Source organism: Anopheles cruzii, chromosome 2 (genome assembly GCF_943734635.1).
Source record: "Anopheles cruzii chromosome 2, idAnoCruzAS_RS32_06, whole genome shotgun sequence".
Taxonomy (NCBI): Eukaryota; Metazoa; Arthropoda; class Insecta; order Diptera; family Culicidae; genus Anopheles; species Anopheles cruzii.
The window spans coordinates 58,304,281-58,326,134 of record NC_069144.1 but is presented as its reverse complement, the minus strand read 5'-3'; the positions used below and the strand labels follow the sequence as shown (position 1 = coordinate 58,326,134).

General features: G+C 54.6%; 4 protein-coding genes across 6 annotated transcripts; 2 read left to right on the top strand and 2 right to left on the bottom strand.

Moving 5' to 3' along the window:
• Positions 1–288: 288 nt before the first annotated feature.
• On the bottom strand, positions 289–7,565 carry LOC128268994 (uncharacterized). Its single transcript, XM_053006318.1, has 10 exons — positions 7,008–7,565; positions 6,071–6,942; positions 5,745–5,988; positions 5,536–5,660; positions 5,241–5,452; positions 4,889–5,148; positions 4,299–4,816; positions 2,062–2,172; positions 1,701–1,985; positions 289–1,623 (listed from the first exon to the last, which is right to left on the bottom strand). Exons 1-10 carry the CDS (start codon positions 7,486–7,488, stop codon positions 289–291), a joined length of 4,443 nt encoding a protein of 1,480 aa, XP_052862278.1. The 5' UTR covers positions 7,489–7,565.
• A 1,495-nt stretch (positions 7,566–9,060) lies between these two features.
• Positions 9,061–13,726, top strand: LOC128269254 (rhodanese domain-containing protein CG4456-like). 3 transcript variants are annotated; one of them, XM_053006661.1, is made up of 4 exons: positions 9,061–9,183; positions 12,019–12,189; positions 12,653–12,812; positions 13,047–13,726. In XM_053006661.1, the coding sequence occupies exons 2-4, from the start codon at positions 12,063–12,065 to the stop codon at positions 13,099–13,101; spliced, it is 342 nt and encodes a 113-aa protein (XP_052862621.1). In that variant the 5' UTR covers positions 9,061–9,183; positions 12,019–12,062; the 3' UTR covers positions 13,102–13,726. The 3 variants fall into 3 exon arrangements, with proteins under 3 accessions (XP_052862621.1, XP_052862620.1, XP_052862623.1); XM_053006660.1 differs by lacking the exon at positions 12,653–12,812 and adding an exon at positions 12,260–12,425; XM_053006663.1 differs by lacking the exon at positions 12,653–12,812.
• Positions 10,638–11,862, top strand: LOC128269253 (rhodanese domain-containing protein CG4456-like). Its single transcript, XM_053006659.1, has 4 exons — positions 10,638–10,848; positions 11,214–11,420; positions 11,494–11,653; positions 11,724–11,862. Exons 1-4 carry the CDS (start codon positions 10,671–10,673, stop codon positions 11,782–11,784), a joined length of 606 nt encoding a protein of 201 aa, XP_052862619.1. The 5' UTR covers positions 10,638–10,670; the 3' UTR covers positions 11,785–11,862.
• An 822-nt stretch (positions 13,727–14,548) lies between the features above and the next one.
• LOC128267094 (DNA polymerase theta) lies at positions 14,549–20,741 on the bottom strand. The gene is made up of 4 exons (XM_053003884.1): positions 19,443–20,741; positions 18,138–19,382; positions 16,030–18,071; positions 14,549–15,947 (listed from the first exon to the last, which is right to left on the bottom strand). The coding sequence occupies exons 1-4, from the start codon at positions 20,739–20,741 to the stop codon at positions 14,549–14,551; spliced, it is 5,985 nt and encodes a 1,994-aa protein (XP_052859844.1).
• Between the last annotated feature and the right edge of the window lie 1,113 nt (positions 20,742–21,854).

Here is a 21,854-nt window from a genome sequence, read left to right as displayed (position 1 = left end):
GTTTAAAAATCGGCGAGCGGCGAGAGAAGCTTTTCGCCCCGAGCTGCTTTCGCGAAAGCTTCGCCCGTCGCTCGTTTCGCCGCAAAAGCTTAATATCGCCGCGCCGGGTTTTTGAAATACAATTCCCCATTCGGTTTTGTTACCTTTATTAACGCGCGACCGCGCACTAGAGCAAAGTAATAATCGATTAACTGTATACACTCTCTCTCTATCTCTCTGTTCCCTCCCGTCCCATTTTTGTACAAAGATGAATCGAATTCCAAATCCCCGAGCTCGCCGGCTTTTAGCTCAAAACTGAATACGATATTTGTTGCCAACGCGCGCCAGGCTGGTTCCCCGTGGGCGCTGTGGGTTGTTGTAGCCTGTTGTGACCGCTGACGGTGTGCCGGACTGTGCCGCCGGACCGAACTGCTTGTCGAGCCCGGCCGGTTTCGGAGGCAGCGAAGCCGTCGAGCTTTGGCCGATGGCGGAGGTGGCCGACGAGCTAACGGCCGCCTGCAGCACACTGGAACTGGGCAGTGAGGACGAACTCTTCGGCTGTGTGATCGTGCGGGCAGGTGACACGGATTGTGAAGCAAATTTTGAGAAGAACCCGTGGTGGAGTGGTTGTTGCTGTTGCGGCTGCTGGCTGCCCGGCATGGCGTAGTTCGACTTGGTGGACTCCGTCGACGTGGACTGCTGGTGGTGGATGAAACGGGGTGGCGTACGTTGCAGTGTGTGTAGCGAGTGGTGGTATCCCGCCGTCGGCGTGGATCGTAGCGGACTAGAGCGCGACAGACCGGCCATACCCGCCGGTCCCGTGCTGTTGGAGTGGTTCGAGCCGGACGAGGCAGAATTCAGAGAATCGCGTGATCCTCCCTTGGGAATGGTCTGCTGTTGCTGCTGGATGCCGGGGGACGGCTTTCGGACGTTGGGCAACAGCGTGCGCTTCAGGGTGCCTGAGTCGGCGGAACTTTTGCGCGACTGCGAGGACGACTGCGAACCGTGGTCCGAAACGACTACCGTGCCGGTTGTCGGCATCGTCGGTGTCGTGGGGGTTTCCTCGAGCCGCTGGTAGTTCTTGGTGGACGGGTAGTCAACTTTCGCGTAGTCACCGCAAACGGTCGAGCCCGACCCACCCGAAGATCCGGACCCGGCCGAACCGGACGATGTCTTGACGAACCCGAACTTGGTGCCTCCTTGGTGACCACCGACCGGCCCGCCGCCCGGAGCAACGGCATTCATTGAGCCGTACGATTTGTGCTTCAGTGACCCACCGCCACAGCCGGTCAGCTGCAGCGTGTCCTTCATTTCCACGTAACCGCCCTTGGCGGGCGAAAAATCTCGGACACCACCGACGGCTCCCGGACGCTTGATTCGGCCGCCGTACGTATCCTTTGGACTGTCGGAGGATACCGGCGACGGTGGAGTAACGGCACGGGTTTTCTTGCCCATCATGCCGCCGCCAAGGGCTCCCCCGTCCCCGCCACCGCCATCGCTCAAACGACCGTATTCGATTTTACGTGGCGGCTTCAAACTTCGCGGTGGCCGCGGCAGAGCACTCGGTGGGAGCGACGATCCCCGATGGCTGGCTCCCAGCAAACTGGCGACACCGCTGCCCTGCTTCGCGATACTCGACAGCATCTGCGCGGAGAGAGAGAATGAAACAGGATAAGCTTATTTAAAGGGCTGTGGCCGTCCGACGCCCGATCGACGCAAACCTTATTGCCACCGCTGCCCACCGGTCCCACGCCGGAAAGACCGGACGATCCGATGTTGCTGATATCGGTCATATTCTGCCCCACGGCTTGTGACACGTGCGCTAGGTTGCCCAGTGTGGCAGTCCCGGTGGACGAGCCGCTGCTTCCGCCGCGCAGCTTTTGCGAGCAGCGACCTTGCTTCTCCAGCAGCACCATGTCCTCCGTGGCTTTCTGGCTTCCGGCGCCCGACTCACGGTCCTCCCGTTGTTGCTGTTGCTCCGACCGTCGATCGATGTGCGCGAGGTTCTAGAGTAGCAGCAGCGTAGGGGAATGGAAGAAACGGGTCAAACGGTTTCCAGAATGGCCACTGGCCGCTACAAACCTGCAGGAACGCTTCACTATTGTTCGCCGACAGTACGGACACTTCGTCGGCTGCCAGCAGTGATTGGATCGGTTTCTTGGTTGTTAGGCTCGGAAAACAGCACAAACCTCGCTGGCGGAGGTCAGAGAAATTGAAAGAAGGATAGTGATAATATAGATTCATTTCATCTTTTGAGATAATAAATCATCAACATGATCACTCTGAAAGAGGCCCGCCCGAGTGGTGTACGCGACGCGTGTACTACTTTAAACAACATTCTCTTACCTTCAACGATCAAATCGATGGCAAACGAATCCAACAAATTGCACTTAAACAATCCAAGCGAAACAATTTTAACCGTACAGGCATAAACTCAATTAAATTCCAGTTGCTAATACTTGTCAATTGATGAGGTATCCGCTCTTTCCAAATCCATTTAAACGATTGGCCTTACTGTCTTCCTTCTGGCCGACCGGTCAGTAAGAGGTGATGCATTTTCGAAAATCGGAACACTGTTTGGCATAGAAAAAAAACCGGCAAAGGTGCGACTCTGCCGAAATCCTGCACGCGGATACCGGATCAATGACTTAGTCGCAAGATAAGGAAGCGCAAACATCGGGAAGTGGACAATCCGGTGGAATTTAAAATACAAGCAGCATTCTCGGTGGAGGGATGAACAAAATGGACAAATAAAACGGCAAACAGCAAAAAGCAAAACCAAACAAACAAACAACCAAACAAACAAACGAACAAACACACAAAAATGTTACACAATTGGTACACGCTGCCACGAGGCACGGCACCGGACTTTATTTTATTGTCGCTTTCTTTCGCTCTCGGTTGTTAAAAATGCATTCCTCCCCCTTTTGTCTTTTTGTTCCTCCTCCTTCAGCTCCTCTCTAAAGGGCGATCGCGCCCCCGACAGGATCGATCTCCGTGAACTGCGTTTACACATGTTCCGTGGCTACTTTTGGATGCCTAATTTTTTCACTAATTAATCCGTGTGTCGTAGTTCCTTACTCACGCTCACCTAAACTGGGGTTCCACTAACCGGTTGATGAGCTTCTCCCCACAGCAGCATACCTAGCATACTGCGATCCGTGGAGGGGAATTGTCATGCAATTAGCGCAAAAACCTGATCGTAAAGAAAAACAACACCAAACTCCAAAGCCAAACCAAACATAACCTCACTCTCTTCGTCGTAGCAAAAGAGGTGCGTCCACAGCCCACGCCTGGGAGGGCCGGTTCCTAAACGGTTACTTACACGGTTTCCGCAAAGTCTCGTGTGAAAGTGGCGTTGGTACAAATAAATTAGTGACATTCTTAAGGGCTAAGCTTGTGCCGGGGGGACTGTGTACATTAATGGCGGCGCACGGCAGTTCGCCTCTGGACTCGCCGCCTCGCTCGTGCCGCCGTTCCGGCCTTATCTTTGGTGTGTCTGTATGTGTGTGTGTGTGTGTTTGTTGCACATGCAAGCGAGCGAGCGCAAGGATCGTGTGGGATGGTAGTGGTGCGGAAGCTGTATGTTTCGATCGAGCGGGCCCCGGAACGTGTCAGTAGAACGTTTCCGGCTCGGACGAGGACGAGAGCGAGGTCGATGAGTCAGTGGCCGAGTTGGACACGTTTTTGCAGGAGGCGGCCAACTTTTTCGGAGCCATTTGACTGCCGGCTGCTCCAACAGACGATCCACCGGAGGAGGACGAGGAGGAGGCACTGCCTCCGCCGGCCGTAGTGGTGGCCGCTGCTGGTACTCCTCCCTTTTTACCGGACACGGGGTTGCAGCAGATGGCAGGCGTGGAGATCGTTTTGGCCATCGCCGATGCATGATGATGGTGATCGCGATGATGGTTGTGGTGGTGATGGTGATGTTTCTTCGACTTACCACCAGCACCACCACCGTCAGTTTGAGCGGCACTGGCCATCGTCATCGTCGACGCCGTCGCCGTCGTCGTGGTTTTAGCCCGTGGCCCACGAATGTATTGCTTCGGGTTAGTGGCCGTGGCAGGTGCGCCGCCAGTGGTAGAGGTGCCACGAATGGCAGAGTTAGTAGGACTGTTCGCAGCAGCAGCAGCGGCAAGCACCAAATTACCGTTCGAGCCGGTGCTCGAGGTCGACGAAGAGCTGGTTGCCGTTCCGAGCCCGGAAGAACCACCGCCGCCGCCGTTCCCGGCGGCCTTCTTGAGCTTGGCGGCCACGGACAAGGCCCGCGCTCGCAGGTTGAGCTGATGTTGCTTCTCTACCAGCGACAGTTCACTCACCTTGTTCAGCAGCTGCTCGTCGAGCTGCTTCAGCTGATCGTCAATCGATCGTAGTTCGTAGTTTTTGCTATCGTAGATCGTGTGCTCGCTGCTGCTGCCGGGCGTTCCGCTGCCAAAGTTGGTACTGCTGTAGTTGGAGGTCGTGCTGCTACCCGGCGATGAGTAGCAACCGGTCACCCCGTTGCCGACCACCGACACGGAACCGGCGGCACCACCCATCACCGATCCGGTACCAGCACCATGGCCGGGAAGATTGAGCGAACTTTGGGCGAACGAAGGATTGGTTTGACCGTAGGTCGAAGCGTAACTGGTGGCCACCGACGATGCACCGACGTACGGGCCAACGACGGACGGATCGAGCAACGATCCTGCCCCGGCGTTGCCGCCCACCACGTCGAACGAGTTGCTCGACACGTCCACGTACGATGTCTGCGAGTTGTAGGCTCCCAGTGGATTCAATGCGAAGCTATCCGTCGATAGGTTGTACGATCCGTAGGAGTTTGTCGATCCACCGTAGACTGCAAAAAAAACAACAAACAGCTCCATATTATAGGCGAGTCCAATCGATAAGGGGGACAGTTCTGCATTACTTTTCTGTCCGTGATACGCCCGTATCATGGCGTCCTTTTCTGCCAGCCGATTCTCGACCAGCTTCAGGCGCGTCTGCAGCTCCGTCACCTTCCGGTTGGCGGCGTGCGCCTCGTCGAGGTAGCGAATCTTTTCCTGCTTCGCCTCCGCCAGTATGCGCTCGGTTTCCTGCGAGTTCCGTTCCATCGCCATTTTGGCCACGTTCCGTACGTTCGATTCCTCCAGATTGCGCTGCTCCAGCTTCGTGCATTCCGCCTCAAGTCTGTGACGCCGGTGAAATGGACACGGTTCAGAAATCTATCTTCCAACGGCCACTGTCACACGCCCTAACCACCCCAAACAATATAATATTACCGTATGATTTGGGCATCTTTTTCCCGCAGCTGCCACTTGAGGTTATCGGTTTCACTGTTGGTGCTGCTGCCACTCCGGTTGGGCAAATCGTTGTCGTAATCAATTCGTAGCTTGCGTTCTGCCTGCTCGCGCCGCTCGCTAGCGTTCTGTAGCGACTGCAGTGCGTGCTGCAGCTGGGCGCACCTTTCCACGTACACCTGCTTTTGTCGGCACTAGGGAAATAAGCAAAGACACACGCGAAAAGGACACACATTAATGACGTTCGATTTCACACCCGACTCGGGTGACTTCGTACTTCTTCCTCGAGACGCTTCAGCGCCGTATCGAGCACGTTGATGTGAATCCGTTGCTCCTCGAGGGTGGCGTTCTGCGCTTGCAGCTCGATGCACTGTCTCCGGTTGGCATCGACCAGCGATTTATCTGGAGGAGGGAAAAAGGACCCATGGGGGACGATCAAGAACTGACCTCGAGTAGCATTGCGTAACAGCTGAAACTTGTACCCACTTTGATTGACCAGCTGCGAAATGAGCACATCTTGCTGCGTGCGGCCTAGCTGGTGATCGGAGGAGGCGTGCAGCTGGCTCTGGTACACCTCGACCTGATCGCGGAACGCACGATTCAGCTCCTGTAGCCGGCGACAGTCCTGCTGCAGCCGGGTCCGGGCTGCCCGTTCCAGGCGCTCACGACGGTCACAAGATTGCACCAGCTCCTCGTGCACTCGGTAAATGTTTGCTATTTCCTGTTCCAACTGGAAAAGAGATCCCGGAGAAAAACCGATCCGAATAAGCAAACGGTCCTACACTCCCCCCGGACGGTAACGGAACACTCACCTTTTGACTTTTGGCAACCTTCAGATAGCAATTGTTAAGCTGCTGCTTGAGAAGTTGGTTTTCCTTCACGAGCGCCTCCAGCTCTTCCGGGTCGATATCGTAGAGGCGGGTCAGGTCGGGTTGGCTTTTGCTTTTCAGCTTCCCATTGCCACCAGCCGCCGCAGCCGCCGTGCCACCGGTGGGTTCACAGCTGCCCGCCTTTCTTTTGTCGATCGCTTTTTTCTGCTGCTGTTGATGCTCTCCGCTCTCGCCGATGCCGCCGCTATCGGCCGCGTTCGCTGTCGAGGCCGTAGACGAGGTGGTCGATTGTTGTCGGCCACTCCAGTGGCGACCTGCACCGCCACCCCCTTCGGCCGCTGCCGTCTGGCTGCCGGTCGAGTCACGGGCCAACGATTCGCTGCGGGTTGCGCCGCCCCGGGTCGAGCTGGCCGGCAGTTTGACCTCTTTCGCCAGATGCTTCAACACGTGGCTCTGGTTGAGGTACTCTTCGGGAATCTCCGAAATCTCCTGCATCGCCACCTGTGCCTCGCCGTACGAGCGCGGCCGTTCCTTTTTCGTCATGTACGGTGGCGGGCTGCCGGCATACTCACGGTTGTTGTTGATGCCACCGCCGTAAACGTCGTCGTGTATGATGAGCGTATTGTACGACGACTGTGAAACGTCCATCGACGACCGGTTCGAGTTCGGTTCCTTAAGCGAGTTCCGATTCGAACCGCCGCCGCCCCCACCAACCATCGAGCTGCGGTTCGACGATCCATCGTTGCCCGTCCCCGGGCCGGGCCCAATGTTTGCGTACATGCCACCGATCGCTGTCACGTAGCGTGTCGAATCCGTCGAGGTGTTGGACGAAAATTTGTCGCCAATGAACCGCCCTGTGGAAGCACGGAGAATCCAGTCAATCACCCGGCAAATTTGGCCCCCTCTGGAATCATCTTACCTTGCATTTCATTCACCGGCGTTACACTGCCCTGCAGATTCTCTTCGCCCTGCGGTTCGACGCGGGCGTGACTCAGCACGTACCGTTCTTCGCGCGAAAGATTCTCGGTCGAAGTCGACACGTCCGTATCGGACCCGGACAGGCTGCCGGGGTACTTTGGCAGTCGTCCGCCACTGCCGCCGTTCGCCCCCGCTGGCAACATTGTTGCACCGGAAGACGTAACCAGTAACGGTGGCCGCATAAACGGCAACGATGGAACCTGCTGATGCTGATGCTGATGCTGCTGTTGTTGCTGCTGCTGCTGTTGTTGCTGTCGAGTCACTACTGCTACGGAGCCGGACGCCGATGTTGTGGTTTGGCCGGATTGTTTTCCGGCTGCACCAGACGGACTTTGCTGCGCCACGGGCTGTTGAGGGCAGGCTCCCGTCGCGCTGGCAGCGTATTGCGAGTATCGCAACGCCGCTCCATGGCTTTGAGACATTTTGTACGCTTTCTTCTAATCGGAACACTACTCTTTACGTTAAATTGGTTTTATGACCATACACACACACACACGCGCACACAAGAAACACGCTAGAGCGTTTCGTTTTCGATCAATTTCGCCGTTTCGGATTTACGGTTCCGCACACTAGAGTTTACGCTTCGTTTCTATCACTTGCTAGTGTACTAGCCATTTACGCCATCGAGATGCAAGATGCAAACTATATAAAAAAGGCAATGCTACGCTTGTTCAGTATTGTATCTTCCTATGATATCAGAGTTACACGATCATGGTCATGATCTTTCGCATAGAGTGTCTTCCTGAACTTAGGACAATTTCGTCACACGTTTGAAAACTGAAAAGAGGGAACAAAACAACGAACAATTAATAACGGTAAAATTGCCAAAGCCAAAGGGTACAGAATCCGATCTTATGAGTCACCCTAAGCCGGTCCGTATGACGCGTACGGAATGGAATGCACCGATCGCAGGACCATCGTGTCCATCGCGATCCCCGGACTTCCTCGGCGCAAAAGAATTGTAGAGGTTGGTCCAGAAACCCAAGAACCAAATCGCTGACGCGCAAACAATCCATGTAATGATGCTTTCTCCGTATGTCATCGGAACCAAGTGGGCCCTCCGCATTGGTTCTTCCGAACGAAATACACAAAAAAAGGGATCATAAGACACGTTCCCAGACGGCCGAACGGCGTTTGCAACACGCTTTTCAAGTCAATAGTTTAATTTGCTTACTCAGCTCGCACTAGATCGCCACAGTGTGTCCACGTCCACCCCGTTCCGCGGGTTCGGGAAGTGGACGAGGGCAATCAAAAGAACATACACACACGCTCGCGCTCACACAACAGTGTCAGAGTGTGGTGTCCCTGGGCCCCCCTCCCCGGTGGACAACAGCGCACGGGAGCACACGCCAAAGCGCAGTTATGGACGACGAAGCGACGAAGAAGCGTTGATTGCGCGATGATGAAGAGTTCCACGCAAGGCCCGCGCGCGCACGCTCGCTCGCGCCCCAAGAACGAAAGAGACAGAACGCGCAGGAGCGACCGCGACAGAGTGGCATTGGAATTTGGAATGTTTGCGCACGATTACGACGACGACGGCGCGACGATGGTGCGGTGCGGGCGACGACCAATGGCATCTGCTTGTGGCGGTGTGTGTGTGTGTGGACGATGAATTCTAAAGAACTCGTTCATAATCCGGGACCGGGCCAACAATCTTCGCAGTTAAATCCGCAACATACGCAATGCCATGATGTTTCGGAATTCGACGAGCCACCTTCAAGCGGCGGGCGTAGTTAACTGCGATCGATCGGGTGGGAAAGAGAGCCCCACCGCGCGCACGAAAGAGATAGCGTGTTGGGAAGCAATGGAATGCGGGCCCTGCGAATGCCTACGATGATTTAAAGTGCACTGTGTACTTCACGGCAAACACTCACGATTGGCAAACACATCAAAGCAAGCTGACACGTTGCACTTTGTATTACGAATTACGCGAATATTTTCGGTTGCTGCCTATTGTTTGTCAAACCTCGGAGAGGCCTGGCCTGGCTCGGTCAAAGAAATCTTTCCAATTGCTAACGTCGCGCGGTCGTGTTTTGTGTATCGCTTGCGGTCCGCCGCTATAGGTGTGTGTGTGCGCGCGGACAGTGGCTCGCTGTCGGAGTAAGAAGAAGCACAAGGTAAGAAAGAACTGCTATGAATGGAATGTGCAGTACTCTGCACAGTACGGACGTGGGCAAAAGCGAGACGGGTGTCTCGTTGTTCACTCGCACTCTTCGCGCACCGCTCACCCACCCACCCCATCCGCGACGTCGTAAGGGAAACAATAAATTCATCGCAAGAACCGCGATTATTATTCCCCTTTTCATCGCTTTTCCAAAAGCACACCGAAATGCGCCACTGCGATCACTGCGCAAAGCACCCGCAGTGCGCACGCACATTGCGTGCGCGTTATTACGCACAATAAAACTGACTGATCGTGACTTTAATCGGTTTCCCAGAGATCGCGATGCGGATTCCGCCACTGAATTACATACCGATCGATTCGCCGGAACTACCGGGGAACCCTTCCGCACCACTTTCGGCCACTTACGTTCGATTGGAGTGTGTTAAAGTCCGATTTTCTGCGGCCTCGCGTGTGAACTCTTTGAAACTTACGACCGATCTCTTGGCACCATAGAATTGTCTCGTGTGCTTGCGGCATTCTCCGCCGGTAGCGCTGCATATTCGAACGAAACCACTCACACACTCACTCAAGCGCGCTGACAGACAACTGCTCGACTTTTTTCTAGCACTGGTTCGAGCAAACAAAAATAAGATGCATAAGTTTGAGAAGCACGCAAAATGTTGTTCCTTTATTGTTGTTCAACCGGGGGTGACTATCGCAGGCACGTCTGATCTTGTTGACGGCCGCAGGAAGAAGGGATGGCGTTTCCAGGCACGGGACAACTGTCAACTTCGACAGTGCTGCCGAACCGTCTGCTTTGCTCGATCCACGTACAAACGAGTGGATCCGATGCTTAAGTCACATGTAGTTCACTACAAGATTATTCAGGCCATGCGAAGCCTATCAATTGGGGTTCAAGTGGTAGGTATGCACGCTGAGGAGGGAGGAATTAATATTGCAGTGATTGATTTTCGTTGCAGTGTGAAAAACTACGCCGGATCGTGGGTGGAGTATGCTGAAAAACAGGGCCTTCCGAGCTGAGCAGTTCCGGGCCATCAGTACTCAAGTGTGTTCCTGGTTCCTACCAATAAAAATGTGATTATATTTTCAAAACATCAAGTCCCAACAATTTCGTGCTGTGTTTATTTCGATTGGGTTGCGCTGCAAATAGTATTAAGTATACATAAATATGTTTTAAACTCTGTCCCATTGAAACGGGTACAACTTACGCGTACTCCTAATAAATAAGAAGCAGCTCACGGCGGCCGCCAAAGAATCACCAAACAATCAGACAATCGAACTCAGGTGTTTCCAGCAGAGCCGCGAAATCTTGGTTACACTTTTACAATTGTTATTAGACCGGTGGACACAGAAAGTTGTTTACGAGCCCCAATTACGTAAGTAGAATCCCTTTTGAAATTAAATGCTTGTCATTGTCCTCCGGAACAGTCCCGCCTGTCATAGTTTTGTCAATCGCAGTGCGCGTCGGATCTCGCGAAAATGGTGCTAAAAACATGCGGAACCAACATTGTACGTAGTGTTGGCCAACTTTGGATGCGCTATTCCAAGCCAAGGGCTGCTTATAAATTGTGCACAGTGCGTTCGTTTGCCGGCGTTGTTCAAAACACAAATCACACCGGCAACCAATCGATCGATCGACGTGCGTCGCCGTTCGCCGGTAAGTGTGTTTATCCCGGGCCTCGGAACCCCGGGGAATGCAAAAAGAGCCAGCACGCGCGTGTCACAGGCCCCCGGAACAAATCAATCAACCGTAAAGATAACAGTCTTAAAACATTGATTGAAATGCATCCACAATTTTTAGAGCGTCCCGCGAGGGTTAAGATTTTTACTATTACGATCACAGCAACTTCCACCGCGGTTTTCTGCTCAATCACTCCGATCAGAAACCGGTTTCGCCAACCACATCTCTCGGTAAAGTTCGTGTATCAAATCGAGTGGCGCCTCAGTTTACCCTTGCGACTTGTAGAATAATGTTGATGGCCAGCTTTTGGTTGTGCGCCTGCGTTGCGCTCCTTTCAACAGGTGTCCTTAGCCAGCCGAGTTCGTCGCAGGCCAACGGCGACTGCGGAGGCAACAAGTTTGCTCCGGCCTGCATCGATCCGAAGCTGGTGGCCACGCTCGCCGAGGTCGAGGATCTTCCGAATCACCCGGAGAAGCTGCTCATCGACGTACGCGAGCCGTCCGAGCTCGAGGCGACGGGACGGATTCCCTCCAGCATCAACATAGCACGTAAGGCTTGATCGCGGACAAATAGAAACGCTGGAAGAGAATCGCAGATCGTTGATGATCTCCCCACTCTTAGTGAGAACGGTGCCCGACGAGCTCAGCCTTCGGCCGGAAGCCTTCGAAGCCAAGTACGGGCGCCAGAAGCCAGCACTGGATGATGAGATTATTTTTAGCTGCCGTTCCGGGGTACGCTCAGGACAAGCGGCTTTCGAGGCCGATCGGCTCGGTTTTCAAAAGTATGTCCTGGGGGGCGGAAAAGGGATCTCGGGAGTGCAAGTTTTGACCATTCATTTCGCTTCTTTGTAGTGTGAAAAACTATGTCGGCTCGTGGTTGGAGTACGGACCGAAGCATGGTTTACCGGAATGAACGACGCCTCGTGACGGAGCGGCGGAGATTGAGAAGCTGTACTATCGAAAGAGTTAAATAAAGTAGCTACGAAAACTGAACAAGCTGCCGTTTGCTATCACTCTGCGTAATGTAGAAGATATTTTGGACAATTAAATTTGAATGTCGCTGATTAGGGACAGGGCGATAAATCGCTTATCGACGTGTTGATTCAATAGCGCGCATCAATGTTTGAATTGCTTCATTTCGGAACAGTTGCTCTCAAACGGTGGATCAGCACGGGCCCGAGGAACTCCAGAATGTCAATCGCAACGTATGAAGAGGTGCTGGATTTACCCAATCATCCCGAGAAGCTGCTGATCGATGTGCGCAATCCGGACGAGCTGGCCGAAACGGGTCAAATACCAACGAGCATCAACATTCCACGTAAGTTTGGACACACGCACAGGATCATGCGGATAATGTTTTCGGTTTCCATCGGCACCGGTTAATTCAGTGGATCAAATCGAGCAAGCGTTCGGTCCGGAAACGGGTTCCGAGCAGTTTGCCAAGCTGTATGGTGTGCCGAAACCTGGCCCGGATCACTATCTGATTGTATCCTGCCGCACCGGGCGCCGTAGCCAGATGGCAATCGACGTGATCGTTGAACTGGGCTACCGAAAGTAAGGCTGCTATGCGCGTCGCGTCAAGATTGGTGGCTTGGCTTGCGGTCTCTTACTATAAACCCCGAGTTAGGGTTCACTCTTTCGGTATTCCGCGTAATGCCTTTCATTAATCTATTACTATTTCCATAGAACATTCGTGTAGTGTGATGTCTGGTGCGTCAGGTTCTATCTCATTTAGTTAAGTAACGCTTTGTATTTCCGCATTGGCCTATAATCTTCCGCAGTGCCGCAGTTGGAAGAAGGATTGAAGCTAGGCGAGGCTGAATTCAAGGCGAAATTCGGTCGCGATAAACCCGTGCCCGGAGCCGAAGTAATCTTCCACTGCAAGATGGGTGGCCGAGCCCAGAGAGCGGCCGATCTTGCCGGCAGCTTGGGTTTTACAAAGTACGTACATTTTGGAGCCCTTTGCTGCTCAATTCGTTTGTTTATATTGTTGGATTTCGTCGTGAGGGACGGTTGCATTTCATTGCCGTGGGATCATAGGCGTGCGATGGTGGGTCATTGAATACGACGCTTTTGCTTTGTTGCTTCTTTGTCAATGTTTTCTTCACAAATTGGGCTGCTTGCTCCCAGTGCCGGAATTGTAACATAGTTGTGATCCGTGTTCGTTTATTTTAGCGCCCGCAACTACAAGGGATCTTGGACCGAGTGGGCCGCCAAGCAGGGAAAGTGAGCTGCCATTCCCATTACCTATACCCGTTGCCCGTTGCAGCATCAGTCAGCCAGCCACCCAGTGCACCGGAAGTGATCAGGGGTATTATGCTTAGAATGCCTTTTTGTGAGCATACATTCCGTTTGTGGGTAGAAATAAGCAGAAAATGCTGTGTTGCGTTTCGTTTGTTGCAGATGACTAGCAAAGTGTTACTAAGCATCCATTGTTCTTGAAGACTTTGTGGAGTGGTGGAGAGTGGAGTGGCCTGGGCTGGTTTGTAAATAAATAATCGCTCAATCGCACAGAAAGCTAAAGCCGTGCATTCATTGGCGACCAGAACGTGGTGGTATAAATAGAGCTACTACTTCAAGTGACCGGTATCATTCTTCTAGCAAGAGGTGCACAATACAGTCCGTTCCGTTTCCCGATTCTAGAAGCAGAAGCAAGATGGACAAAAACAACGCCCAAAAGAAGGCCGAGGCCATTCAGGAGGCCGTGAAGCAACTGCCGAAGGACCATTCCCAAGAGGAGAGAGATAATGCGGTCAAGGCCGCTATCCAGAATGCCAAACAGTAGAAGTGGTCAAGTGGCAAATAAAATGCACCCGTACCGGTCGTTCCCGGTACACGGGTTTGCTAATTAGAAATCCCCTGTGTGTTTTACTGTGTCGTTGTGATGTTGGCTTTGCCGTGGTGTCCGCTTTGCTCTGGGTGTCCGAATTTCTAAAGGGGTTACAGTTTCCAGTGCTTCGATGCTTCAATCGGGGCTACGTGGGAACAGTTCCGTCAGTTTGCCACTGGGGTTGGCTGCTTCCTCAAGTTGTTCTAGCGACGCATCTGGGAGCAGCTGTGCCAACTTGGATCGATTGGCACAAATTTGATCTCAGCTCATTCAGCGCTATTGAAACACTTAAAAATGCTAAGCGATAATAGCCCACTTTGATGCGATGTTTGACCTCGTTTGCGATAATAGCCCACTTAGCGTTAGCGATAATAGCGTTTGCGATAATAGCCAATAGACCTCGTTTGTTCATCGGCTGAACATGCTGGCGAGATTCGGAATTTAAGAACAAAGTACTAAGTGGAGTGCATTATTCTACGCTTTTATTGACGCGCTACGACGCCGAAACACTAACGATTCGGCGGCGACCAGGCGTCTTATTATTGATCTTAAGTTTTTGTCGGATTTAAAATGATGGATTTCCATCGATTCTGTGGCTAGTCCTAATTTTTAAAACTAACTTTTAAAAACCTTGTACGTACAATCATTCATGCAATGGGTTTTATGTGCAATGTAGACACAATTACTTTCTTTTAAAAACACATGGAAACCCTCTTCATAGAGTATTATTTGTCTAATTTAAAAACTGATCTCAACAGCTGACTTCAAACAGTCTATTCTACGTTAGGTTGCATTTAGCATTTTTCCGAACGCCGGTGGTTTAGTTTACAATCTGTACACAAAAAATTTATTGATCCCGAATCCCATCCACCCTCATGCCAGTTCGGCTGGCCAGTGGGATCGTAGCGTGGGGTAGCTCACGCATCGTGCCCCAACTATCGCCCGATTTAAGCTTCACGCGCAGCGGCACACTCAGTTTGACGCAGTTCTCCATGCTGGACCGAAGAATTTTGGCCACCTTCGGCAGCTGGGCACGCGGCACCTCGAAGATGAGCTCGTCGTGCAGGTGCAACACCAGGTGGATCGCACCGACATCCAGCACATCGCGGTACCGGCGTAGGTTGCGTGTCATGCGCACGATCGCGTTCTTCAGAATGTCGGCGGCCGAACCTTGGATCGTAGTGCAAACAGCTTGCCGTTCCGCTTCGGAGCGCAGCGCCGGATCTGTGCTGTTAATACCGGGCAGGTACCGGCGCCGTCCGGTCAGCGTTTCGATGTACCCGAGTTGCCGCGTCAACCGCACGATGCGCTCGGTGTAGCGCCGAATGTCCGGGTAGGTGGCGTGAAACTGTTCCATCAGCGTCCGGGCACAGTCTTCGTCCGCCTGCAGCTCGGCCGCCATCGCCCGTACACCCATCCCGTAGATTACACCGTACACGATCGCTTTCGTGCGCGATCGCAACTGCTCGCTGACGGCCGACTCGTGCTCGAGCTGATTCCAGCGGGCGGCCAGCGAGCGGAACACGTCCTTGGCGCTACCCAACGCACCCATCAGGCGTGCGTCCTGGGACAGGTGGGTCAGTATGCACAGTTCGAGCTGACAGTAATCGGCCGACAGTAGCACCCGCCGATCGGGATTACGGCACGCGAACGTGCCGCGGCAACTAAAGTGTTCCGCTTTGGCGACCGGCGCGGATCCTAGTGGGGCCGGAACGTCAAAATCTTTCACGACCGTTTGCAGGTTGGGTTCGTACATGGTGATACGTCCGGTCGCGGTGAAGCCATTGCTGCGGCCGTGCACACGCTCCGTGACCGGATCGATTGTGCGGTACAGTGGTTCGATTGTTCGCACCAGATTACTCTCAATTTTGCGGTGCGCAATGACGAGCGCCGCAAGCGGATGGTCGAGCTGTTCCAAAACTTGCCGCACCGTCCGTTGACGCTTGGCGCCACCGCTGGCAAGCCGTAGGGCCGCGGCTACGGCACGCGATGACCCAAAATTGAGCCGCCGGTTGCCGTTCAGCAAACGGGCGTCTTCCGCGATACGTTCTCGGCAGGCTTTCAGACGATCGATCGTTTCGCCCAACCGCTGGCGATCGACAGGAAAGCCGAACACCTCGGCTCGGGCCAACACCACGTGCACGGGCATTTCACGCGACGCAAAACACGTGCTCAGCCCGGTTGCTGCCAGTGACCTCCGAATCGGGTCCATCAACTTGCCGACGATCAGACATTCTCTTGCGCATCTACAATAAAAGGAAGGCGAAGCGATCAGCAAACGAGTCCATTCCGGCACTAGTGCACTACTAAACACTGTGAGTGTCTTACCGTTGTTTGGCATCGGCCGGACCACCATGCACTTTCGGTCCTTTCGGTAGCGCCTTTAGTTCCGGGCAGTGTCGCTCGATGATCGCATCGAGCGAGAGCATTTTATCGTCTGTTTGTAGCAACCAACTTGCAACCCGAGGATCCTCCATCACGCACAGTACCTCGTCCCAACCAGCTTCCACCCGGTCGCCGACGTCACCGAATCGCAGCAATCCGGATCGGTACGCCACTTTGAGCTGTTCCTTCGCGTCGAGCAGCGCAACGACGAGCCGATCGTTTCGCAGCAGATCGCGCACAAACTGGCGCTTTTCGTCTACACTGACTATCCCGACGGTAGTATCCAGGTCAACGTAGTAAACTTGTGACTCTGTGGTGGGTTGCGTCGCGATCGCAATTCCGGCGACGTAAAGACCGTCTTTCAGTTCGAAGGTGTGACGCCGTGGCTCGGCTGCGGTCTCGTGGTCAGTTTGCATCGGCTGCCGCCGATCAAGGTGGGCACCGATTTTTGGTCCGCTCCGTGCGATCTGTCGTCCACCATCCGGGTTATAGGCAACAGCCAGTGAGAGTGAAATCGAATCACAGCCACCGGTGACGGTGGCCACAAATCGTTCGTACACGGACCGATCCTCACACACGTCGACGATCATTGGCCAGGGCACTGCGTGACCACTTGGGCCTGGTTTGTGGTCGTGTCCCATCAGCAGTGGATTGTGGAATTGATTCGCTGTTTCGGAGCAATCGCCACGCGATAGGACGATATCGTCCGATGATACGCCGTCGAGAAGGTCATTGTTCTGGCGAGGTTCCGCTTGGTTCTGGTTAGGTGTCAGTGATCGTACCGATGCATCCTTGTCGGCCTGCTCCTCGTCCTCGTCCTCCTCCTGTTTTGCCCAACAGGGGTTCTCCAGCCCCGTTTCCAGCTGCAGAAAGGTTCGGGCTTCTTGAATGAGCAAACGTGTTGCCTCCGGAACCGTCATTCCGGTGCGACCGGTGAGAAACAGATTGCGCAGCTGCCGGCGCCGTGCCGCCTCGGATTCGTGTTCCCCGTCGCGAACCCGGTCCGTGTCGAAGCTGGTGCAATTGAAAAGAATCTGTTCGACCGTCAGCCGCTCACTGTTGGCGAGTTGAGCCAAGCCGGTGATGCCGGCATCGTACAGTGTGCGGGCCCGCTGGCCGTTTAGCGATGGAATGCGCATAAGATCGAGCAGTTCGTGTGCGACGCCGAAAAACAGTCGCTCCCGGAACTGGGCCACGATCAGGTGCAGCAGCGTCCAGTTGAGCGAAGCACAGAAAGACGCCACGATGCCGGCAAAGGTGGACGAGGATTGCTGCAAGCTCTGCAGCAACCCGCGGCAGCACTTGAAGCGGTGGGCCACGGTGCCGAGCGGCACCTCGTTGACCAGCTCCAGCAGGGCCAGCGCAGTGTAGAAGCGTTTGTGTATCTGGAGGGCGCGATAGTCGAGGTTGGCGGTCCCACGCATGGCGCGTACCATGAACGATTCCCGCACACCCACCAGCTCACCAACACGCCGGGCCGAGGCCGGCAGTTTCTCCCAGAGGTCGAGAAAATCCATCCACCCGATCGACTGCCACTGGTAGGCGACGGAGTACGGCGTCACGAGGTACACGGCGTGCAGTTCCGACTCGAGCACGAAGCACTGGCGCGCCTTTTGCAGCTCACCGAACAGCAGAAAGCCCTCCTTCGGGGGCAGCGAGGAGGCGAGACACGCGTGACCCAACCGGGTTGCCGTCAGGACGGTGGATGCCTCCGGCGTTTCCTGTAATCGAATGAACTCGTACTCGAGCAGAAATCCGACACACGAGGCAATCGGATCGACGATGCGATCCGTGACCTCGTCTTCGGCCACCAGAGCCGTGGGCCGCCTGGTAGCGACGAGGGGTAACAGCAGCTGATCGGTCACGACGAACCGGTACGATCGTTCGCAACTGTACAGCGTCATATTGACGAACTCTTCCAGCAGCTGCGTGCTGGGCGCGTTGCCGGATGCCACGATCTCCAGCACGGCCCGTTTCAGGTGAGTCTAGGGAGGCGGGGAGGAAGAAAGGCCGATGAAAAGTACCGTTCCAGTCGCGGCCAGTCCACTTACGTAATTGTCGGCATCTAGGCACGAGCGAACGGGAGGTAGTTCGGCTGCGATCAACTCGCGCCCAATCCGTTCCTCGGCCGGTGTGCAGATCAACACCGATTCACCGGCCGTGTCGCGACCCTTGCGACCGGCCCGTCCAATCATCTGTCGGTAGGCAAGCGAGCTGATCGGGCGGCCCCCGAATTTCGGTGTCCGAACGATGACACGCCGTGCGGGCAGATTGACGCCGCTGCTCAGTGTGCTGGTGGCCACCACGATGCGTAGCGCTCCGTCGCGGAACGATCCTTCGATAATGTCACGCTCGTCGGTCGTCAGACCGGCGTGGTGGAACGCGATGCCATAGCGTACGGTTTTCGCCAGCACACTGTCCAGTCCGGCCGGCGAATTGCGTAGCTGCAGCAGGACCTCCTCCTGCCTCGAACCATCCAGCTGCAGGTGCAGCTTCGCGCGCAGCTCCCCGTGGGGATGATCTTCCTTCTTCAGCCCGTGCATCGTGCTGGCCATCGTAATGGCCAACTGTTCGCACCAATCTTTCGACGGGCAGAATACGATCACCGAGCAGCCCTCGAGTAGCGTCTCGAGGCAGAGCAGCACCACATGATCGGGATCGCGCGGGATCGGACAACCGAGCAGCGTTCCGTCCAGCCGGCGAATCACCACAGAGGACGGATCTTCGACGCGATCACCCACCTTCAGCAGCTCGACCAGAGCGATCGGTCGGTAGTCCGTGTGGTAGAAGTCGGCCTCGAGCCAGCGAGCCAGTAGTTCCACGTTCGGAAGCGTAGCCGACATGCACACGATCTGAATCGCGAGCTGTGACCGGCGGGCCACAAAGCGTACCTTCGTCAGCAACAGCTCCAGGATGTAGCCCCGCGAGGGATCGGAAATAAGGTGCACCTCGTCAACGACCACCAGCCCGAGCGTGCCGAGACCGGCCGGTTGTTCGAGCAAGCGGTTCACGATTGAGTTTGCTTTTTCGATCGTGCAGACGGCCAAATCGACGGACTCGAAACCACCGGCCGGGTGGCACCCGCCATAGAACCCGTCCACACGCATCCCTCCACCGGACCCAAGCAGATCCTGCAGGTAGTGGGTCTTTTCACGTGCCACCGCCACAAACGGCACGATGAGCAGTGCCTTCCGTTTGCGCTCGGTGATCGTTTTGGCGATCAGAAACTCGGCCACAAGCGTCTTGCCTGCGGAGGTCGGAGCACTGTACACCAGGTTTTTCGATTCCAACAGAACCTGCAACGACAGCCGAAAGTGAAAGGCGTGATCGGACTCCAGGCGAACGAGACCGCTTACCTGCTTCCTTGACAGACACTCCACTTGCCAGGGGAACAGCTCGACGATGCCCTTCTTTGCGTACTGCTTCGTCACGGCGTCGGGAAGACCCCAGCTGCCCAGCAGCCGTAAGTCCTTCGTTTGATCCAGGCTCATACTCGGGGGGGTGTGCGCTGGTTCTTGAACGCTCTCTTCGGTCGGTGCCGCCCGTTGGCCCAAAGAAACGGAGCTGCGGTTCAAGCTTTCCGAAAACTGTACACTTTCGTTACAGCTCGTTGCAGCCTCCGCCGCCAGTGATTTGTCCAGCTCCAGGCGAGAGTTGGCCACTTCCACCGCAATGAACGACTCGTGGGCATCACGATCTTGCCATGCTTGCAGCACATTCTCAGACGTTTCATCGTTCCGGGCAAACGTCGTGTTCGCCGTCAGGGGCTGTGAGAAAGTGACGGCTTCCACGTTCAACTCAAAGTCCACATCGGCGGACGATGGACTCACGCGCAACGTTTGCTCCAGATCGCTGACGTGAAGTTTCTCGCTCGAAAGGGCACGATCGAACAGCGTTTCGCTGTACACCTCTAGCTCAGTGCCGTCATCAACGTTACCCGTTGCCAGGGCGGATGATCGTGATCGATGGAAGGATGTCTGTTGCTCTGCGCCCGATCTGCTTCCATCCTGTTGTTGCTCAAGGGTGAAATCACTCTGGCTAAACAGGGACTGATAGTTGCCCGTTGGCTCGTCAGCTGCGCTCCTTTGACTACGGACACGATCATCCATCGAGAATGTGCTGCACTGAAACAGATCGTCCAAATTGGTTCCGTTCGGGTGCTGGGAGAGCAGTTTTTCCGGCGATTGACCCTCGAGCGCAGGGTCGTCGTGCGGTCGTTTCAAGCGTGCGCCGGCATTGCCCACGGATTCCTCGTCGCTTCCGAGGAAGAGTGCTGAAAGATCATCATCCTTACACGTCACACTGGAAGACCGATCGTTCCCGGGGATGATTGACGACGATTGCTCTACCGGCAACCGCTTTCGACGCGGCTTTCGACACTGCGTGGAAAGTGTTTTGAGTCGCTCGCGGACACTGCGCTGTCCCGCGGCCTCGATCTTGCTACTGGTCGGCGATTCCTCGATCACGTCTTCGGTGCTGTTTTGCTTTTGCGATGGCTTCCCTTCCTTCCGCACGGCACACGCGGCTCTCGTCAGTGGCCGTGGTTGACCCGGCGCGGCAGCAGCAGCAGCAGCCGGAGCGGGCGGTGTAAATTGCCTTTCGAGCGCTTCCAGTGTGCTGTTTCCCAACTGCAGCGACTGCGAAAACTCCGACATGCTGCTGGAAATTCGGGCAACAAACACCACGCTGCAAACGACTGTTTGTTTGGCAACGGTGGCGATTCGAACACGCCGTTGACAGCAGCTGTGTTTGTTGACGTTCTCACGGTGCCCCTTCGGCTAGAGGGATTTCATACACGGCGGCCACTGTGTATTTTGATTCGATAATTCGTTTTTTAGATGTGTGCCAAGCAATGAGTGGAAGAGGTGAACTTTAGTATGGTGTGGAAGAGGATTGCTAGGATCGTGAAACTTTGTATTTGTTTTTAACCAAATGAAAAAAGCATCTTCGTGGACCACCCTATACATGTAGTTTCGCCGTGAGTCAGGTTAGAAAATCCAAAGTAAGGTCCGAAAGCGAGCATCAGAGATTCAGAGAATCAGAGAGTTAATAATCAGTCCAGTTTGAAATTTCTCGCACCTCGCACGGCAAAAGGGTCACCCCTTTTCATAGTTCAAAGGGTTCACCAGCGAAAAGCGCCCAGAGGTGAACGTGTGTGTTCCACGTGCGAATCCGCGGACCGGGTCGTGAAAGTGTTCTACAGAAGTTTTCCGTACAATAAATAAAATCGCGACCCATAAAAGGTAATGCATCTTTCGGTGCGGTGCTCCGTGAGTCGGCGGTGGATTTTCTTGCGTTTAGCGCCCGCACACACATAGGTGCGCTCTTCTCGACACTGTGTCAAGATCGTGGGTACTTTCTCTCTCTCTCGCCTACTTAGTACGTTCTTTGTGCGACAATCTCGCGCGGATTTCTCGCGCGAATCACTCGGACATTGTCTAGAGTGTGTGTGTGTGTTTGTGTATGTGTGTAGAGAGCTCAGATTATCTCAAATCCGTGGCCACGGTGGCTCAAGAATCTGTTACTTTTGGTTTGTGTGTGGTTATCGACGTGTGTGTGCGTGATTCTCAGCCGTGAGATTGCGAAAACTAAGGGTGTGTGAGTGCGCGAGTGATCTCATCTCACGCCTGATCTCGCCAAGGTGCTGTTATTGTGCGTGAAGGAATGCACAGCCACGAAACAACGGACGGGGGGTGGGGTTGGGTCCAGAAAAGGCCGAAAATACATCGGAGTACACTACCGCTACGCACCGTTTCCGGTGTCCGCAG

Excerpts from the sequence above, each read along its gene's own strand:
- LOC128267094 (XM_053003884.1), bottom strand. The coding sequence starts at position 20,741 with ATGTCGGAGTTTTCGCAGTCGCTGCAGTTGGGAAACAGCACACTGGAA. Across the intron at positions 19,383-19,442 it reads AGTGTCTGTCAAGGAAGCAG|GTTCTGTTGGAATCGAAAAA; the intron begins GTAAGCGGTCTC and ends CTGTCGTTGCAG. Across the intron at positions 18,072-18,137 it reads GCCTAGATGCCGACAATTAC|ACTCACCTGAAACGGGCCGT; the intron begins GTAAGTGGACTG and ends CCGCCTCCCTAG.
- LOC128269253 (XM_053006659.1), top strand. The coding sequence starts at position 10,671 with ATGGTGCTAAAAACATGCGGAACCAACATTGTACGTAGTGTTGGCCAA. Across the intron at positions 11,421-11,493 it reads CTCCAGCATCAACATAGCAC|TGAGAACGGTGCCCGACGAG; the intron begins GTAAGGCTTGAT and ends CCCCACTCTTAG. Across the intron at positions 11,654-11,723 it reads GATCGGCTCGGTTTTCAAAA|TGTGAAAAACTATGTCGGCT; the intron begins GTATGTCCTGGG and ends GCTTCTTTGTAG.
- LOC128269254 (XM_053006660.1), top strand. The coding sequence starts at position 12,063 with ATGTCAATCGCAACGTATGAAGAGGTGCTGGATTTACCCAATCATCCC. Across the intron at positions 12,190-12,259 it reads AACGAGCATCAACATTCCAC|TGGATCAAATCGAGCAAGCG; the intron begins GTAAGTTTGGAC and ends CGGTTAATTCAG. Across the intron at positions 12,426-13,046 it reads GTTGAACTGGGCTACCGAAA|CGCCCGCAACTACAAGGGAT; the intron begins GTAAGGCTGCTA and ends CGTTTATTTTAG.
- LOC128268994 (XM_053006318.1), bottom strand. The coding sequence starts at position 7,488 with ATGTCTCAAAGCCATGGAGCGGCGTTGCGATACTCGCAATACGCTGCC. Across the intron at positions 2,173-4,298 it reads ACGAGCAGCTGCTGAACAAG|CGAGGTTTGTGCTGTTTTCC; the intron begins GTGAGTGAACTG and ends GACCTCCGCCAG. Across the intron at positions 1,624-1,700 it reads TGGGCAGCGGTGGCAATAAG|ATGCTGTCGAGTATCGCGAA; the intron begins GTTTGCGTCGAT and ends CTCTCCGCGCAG.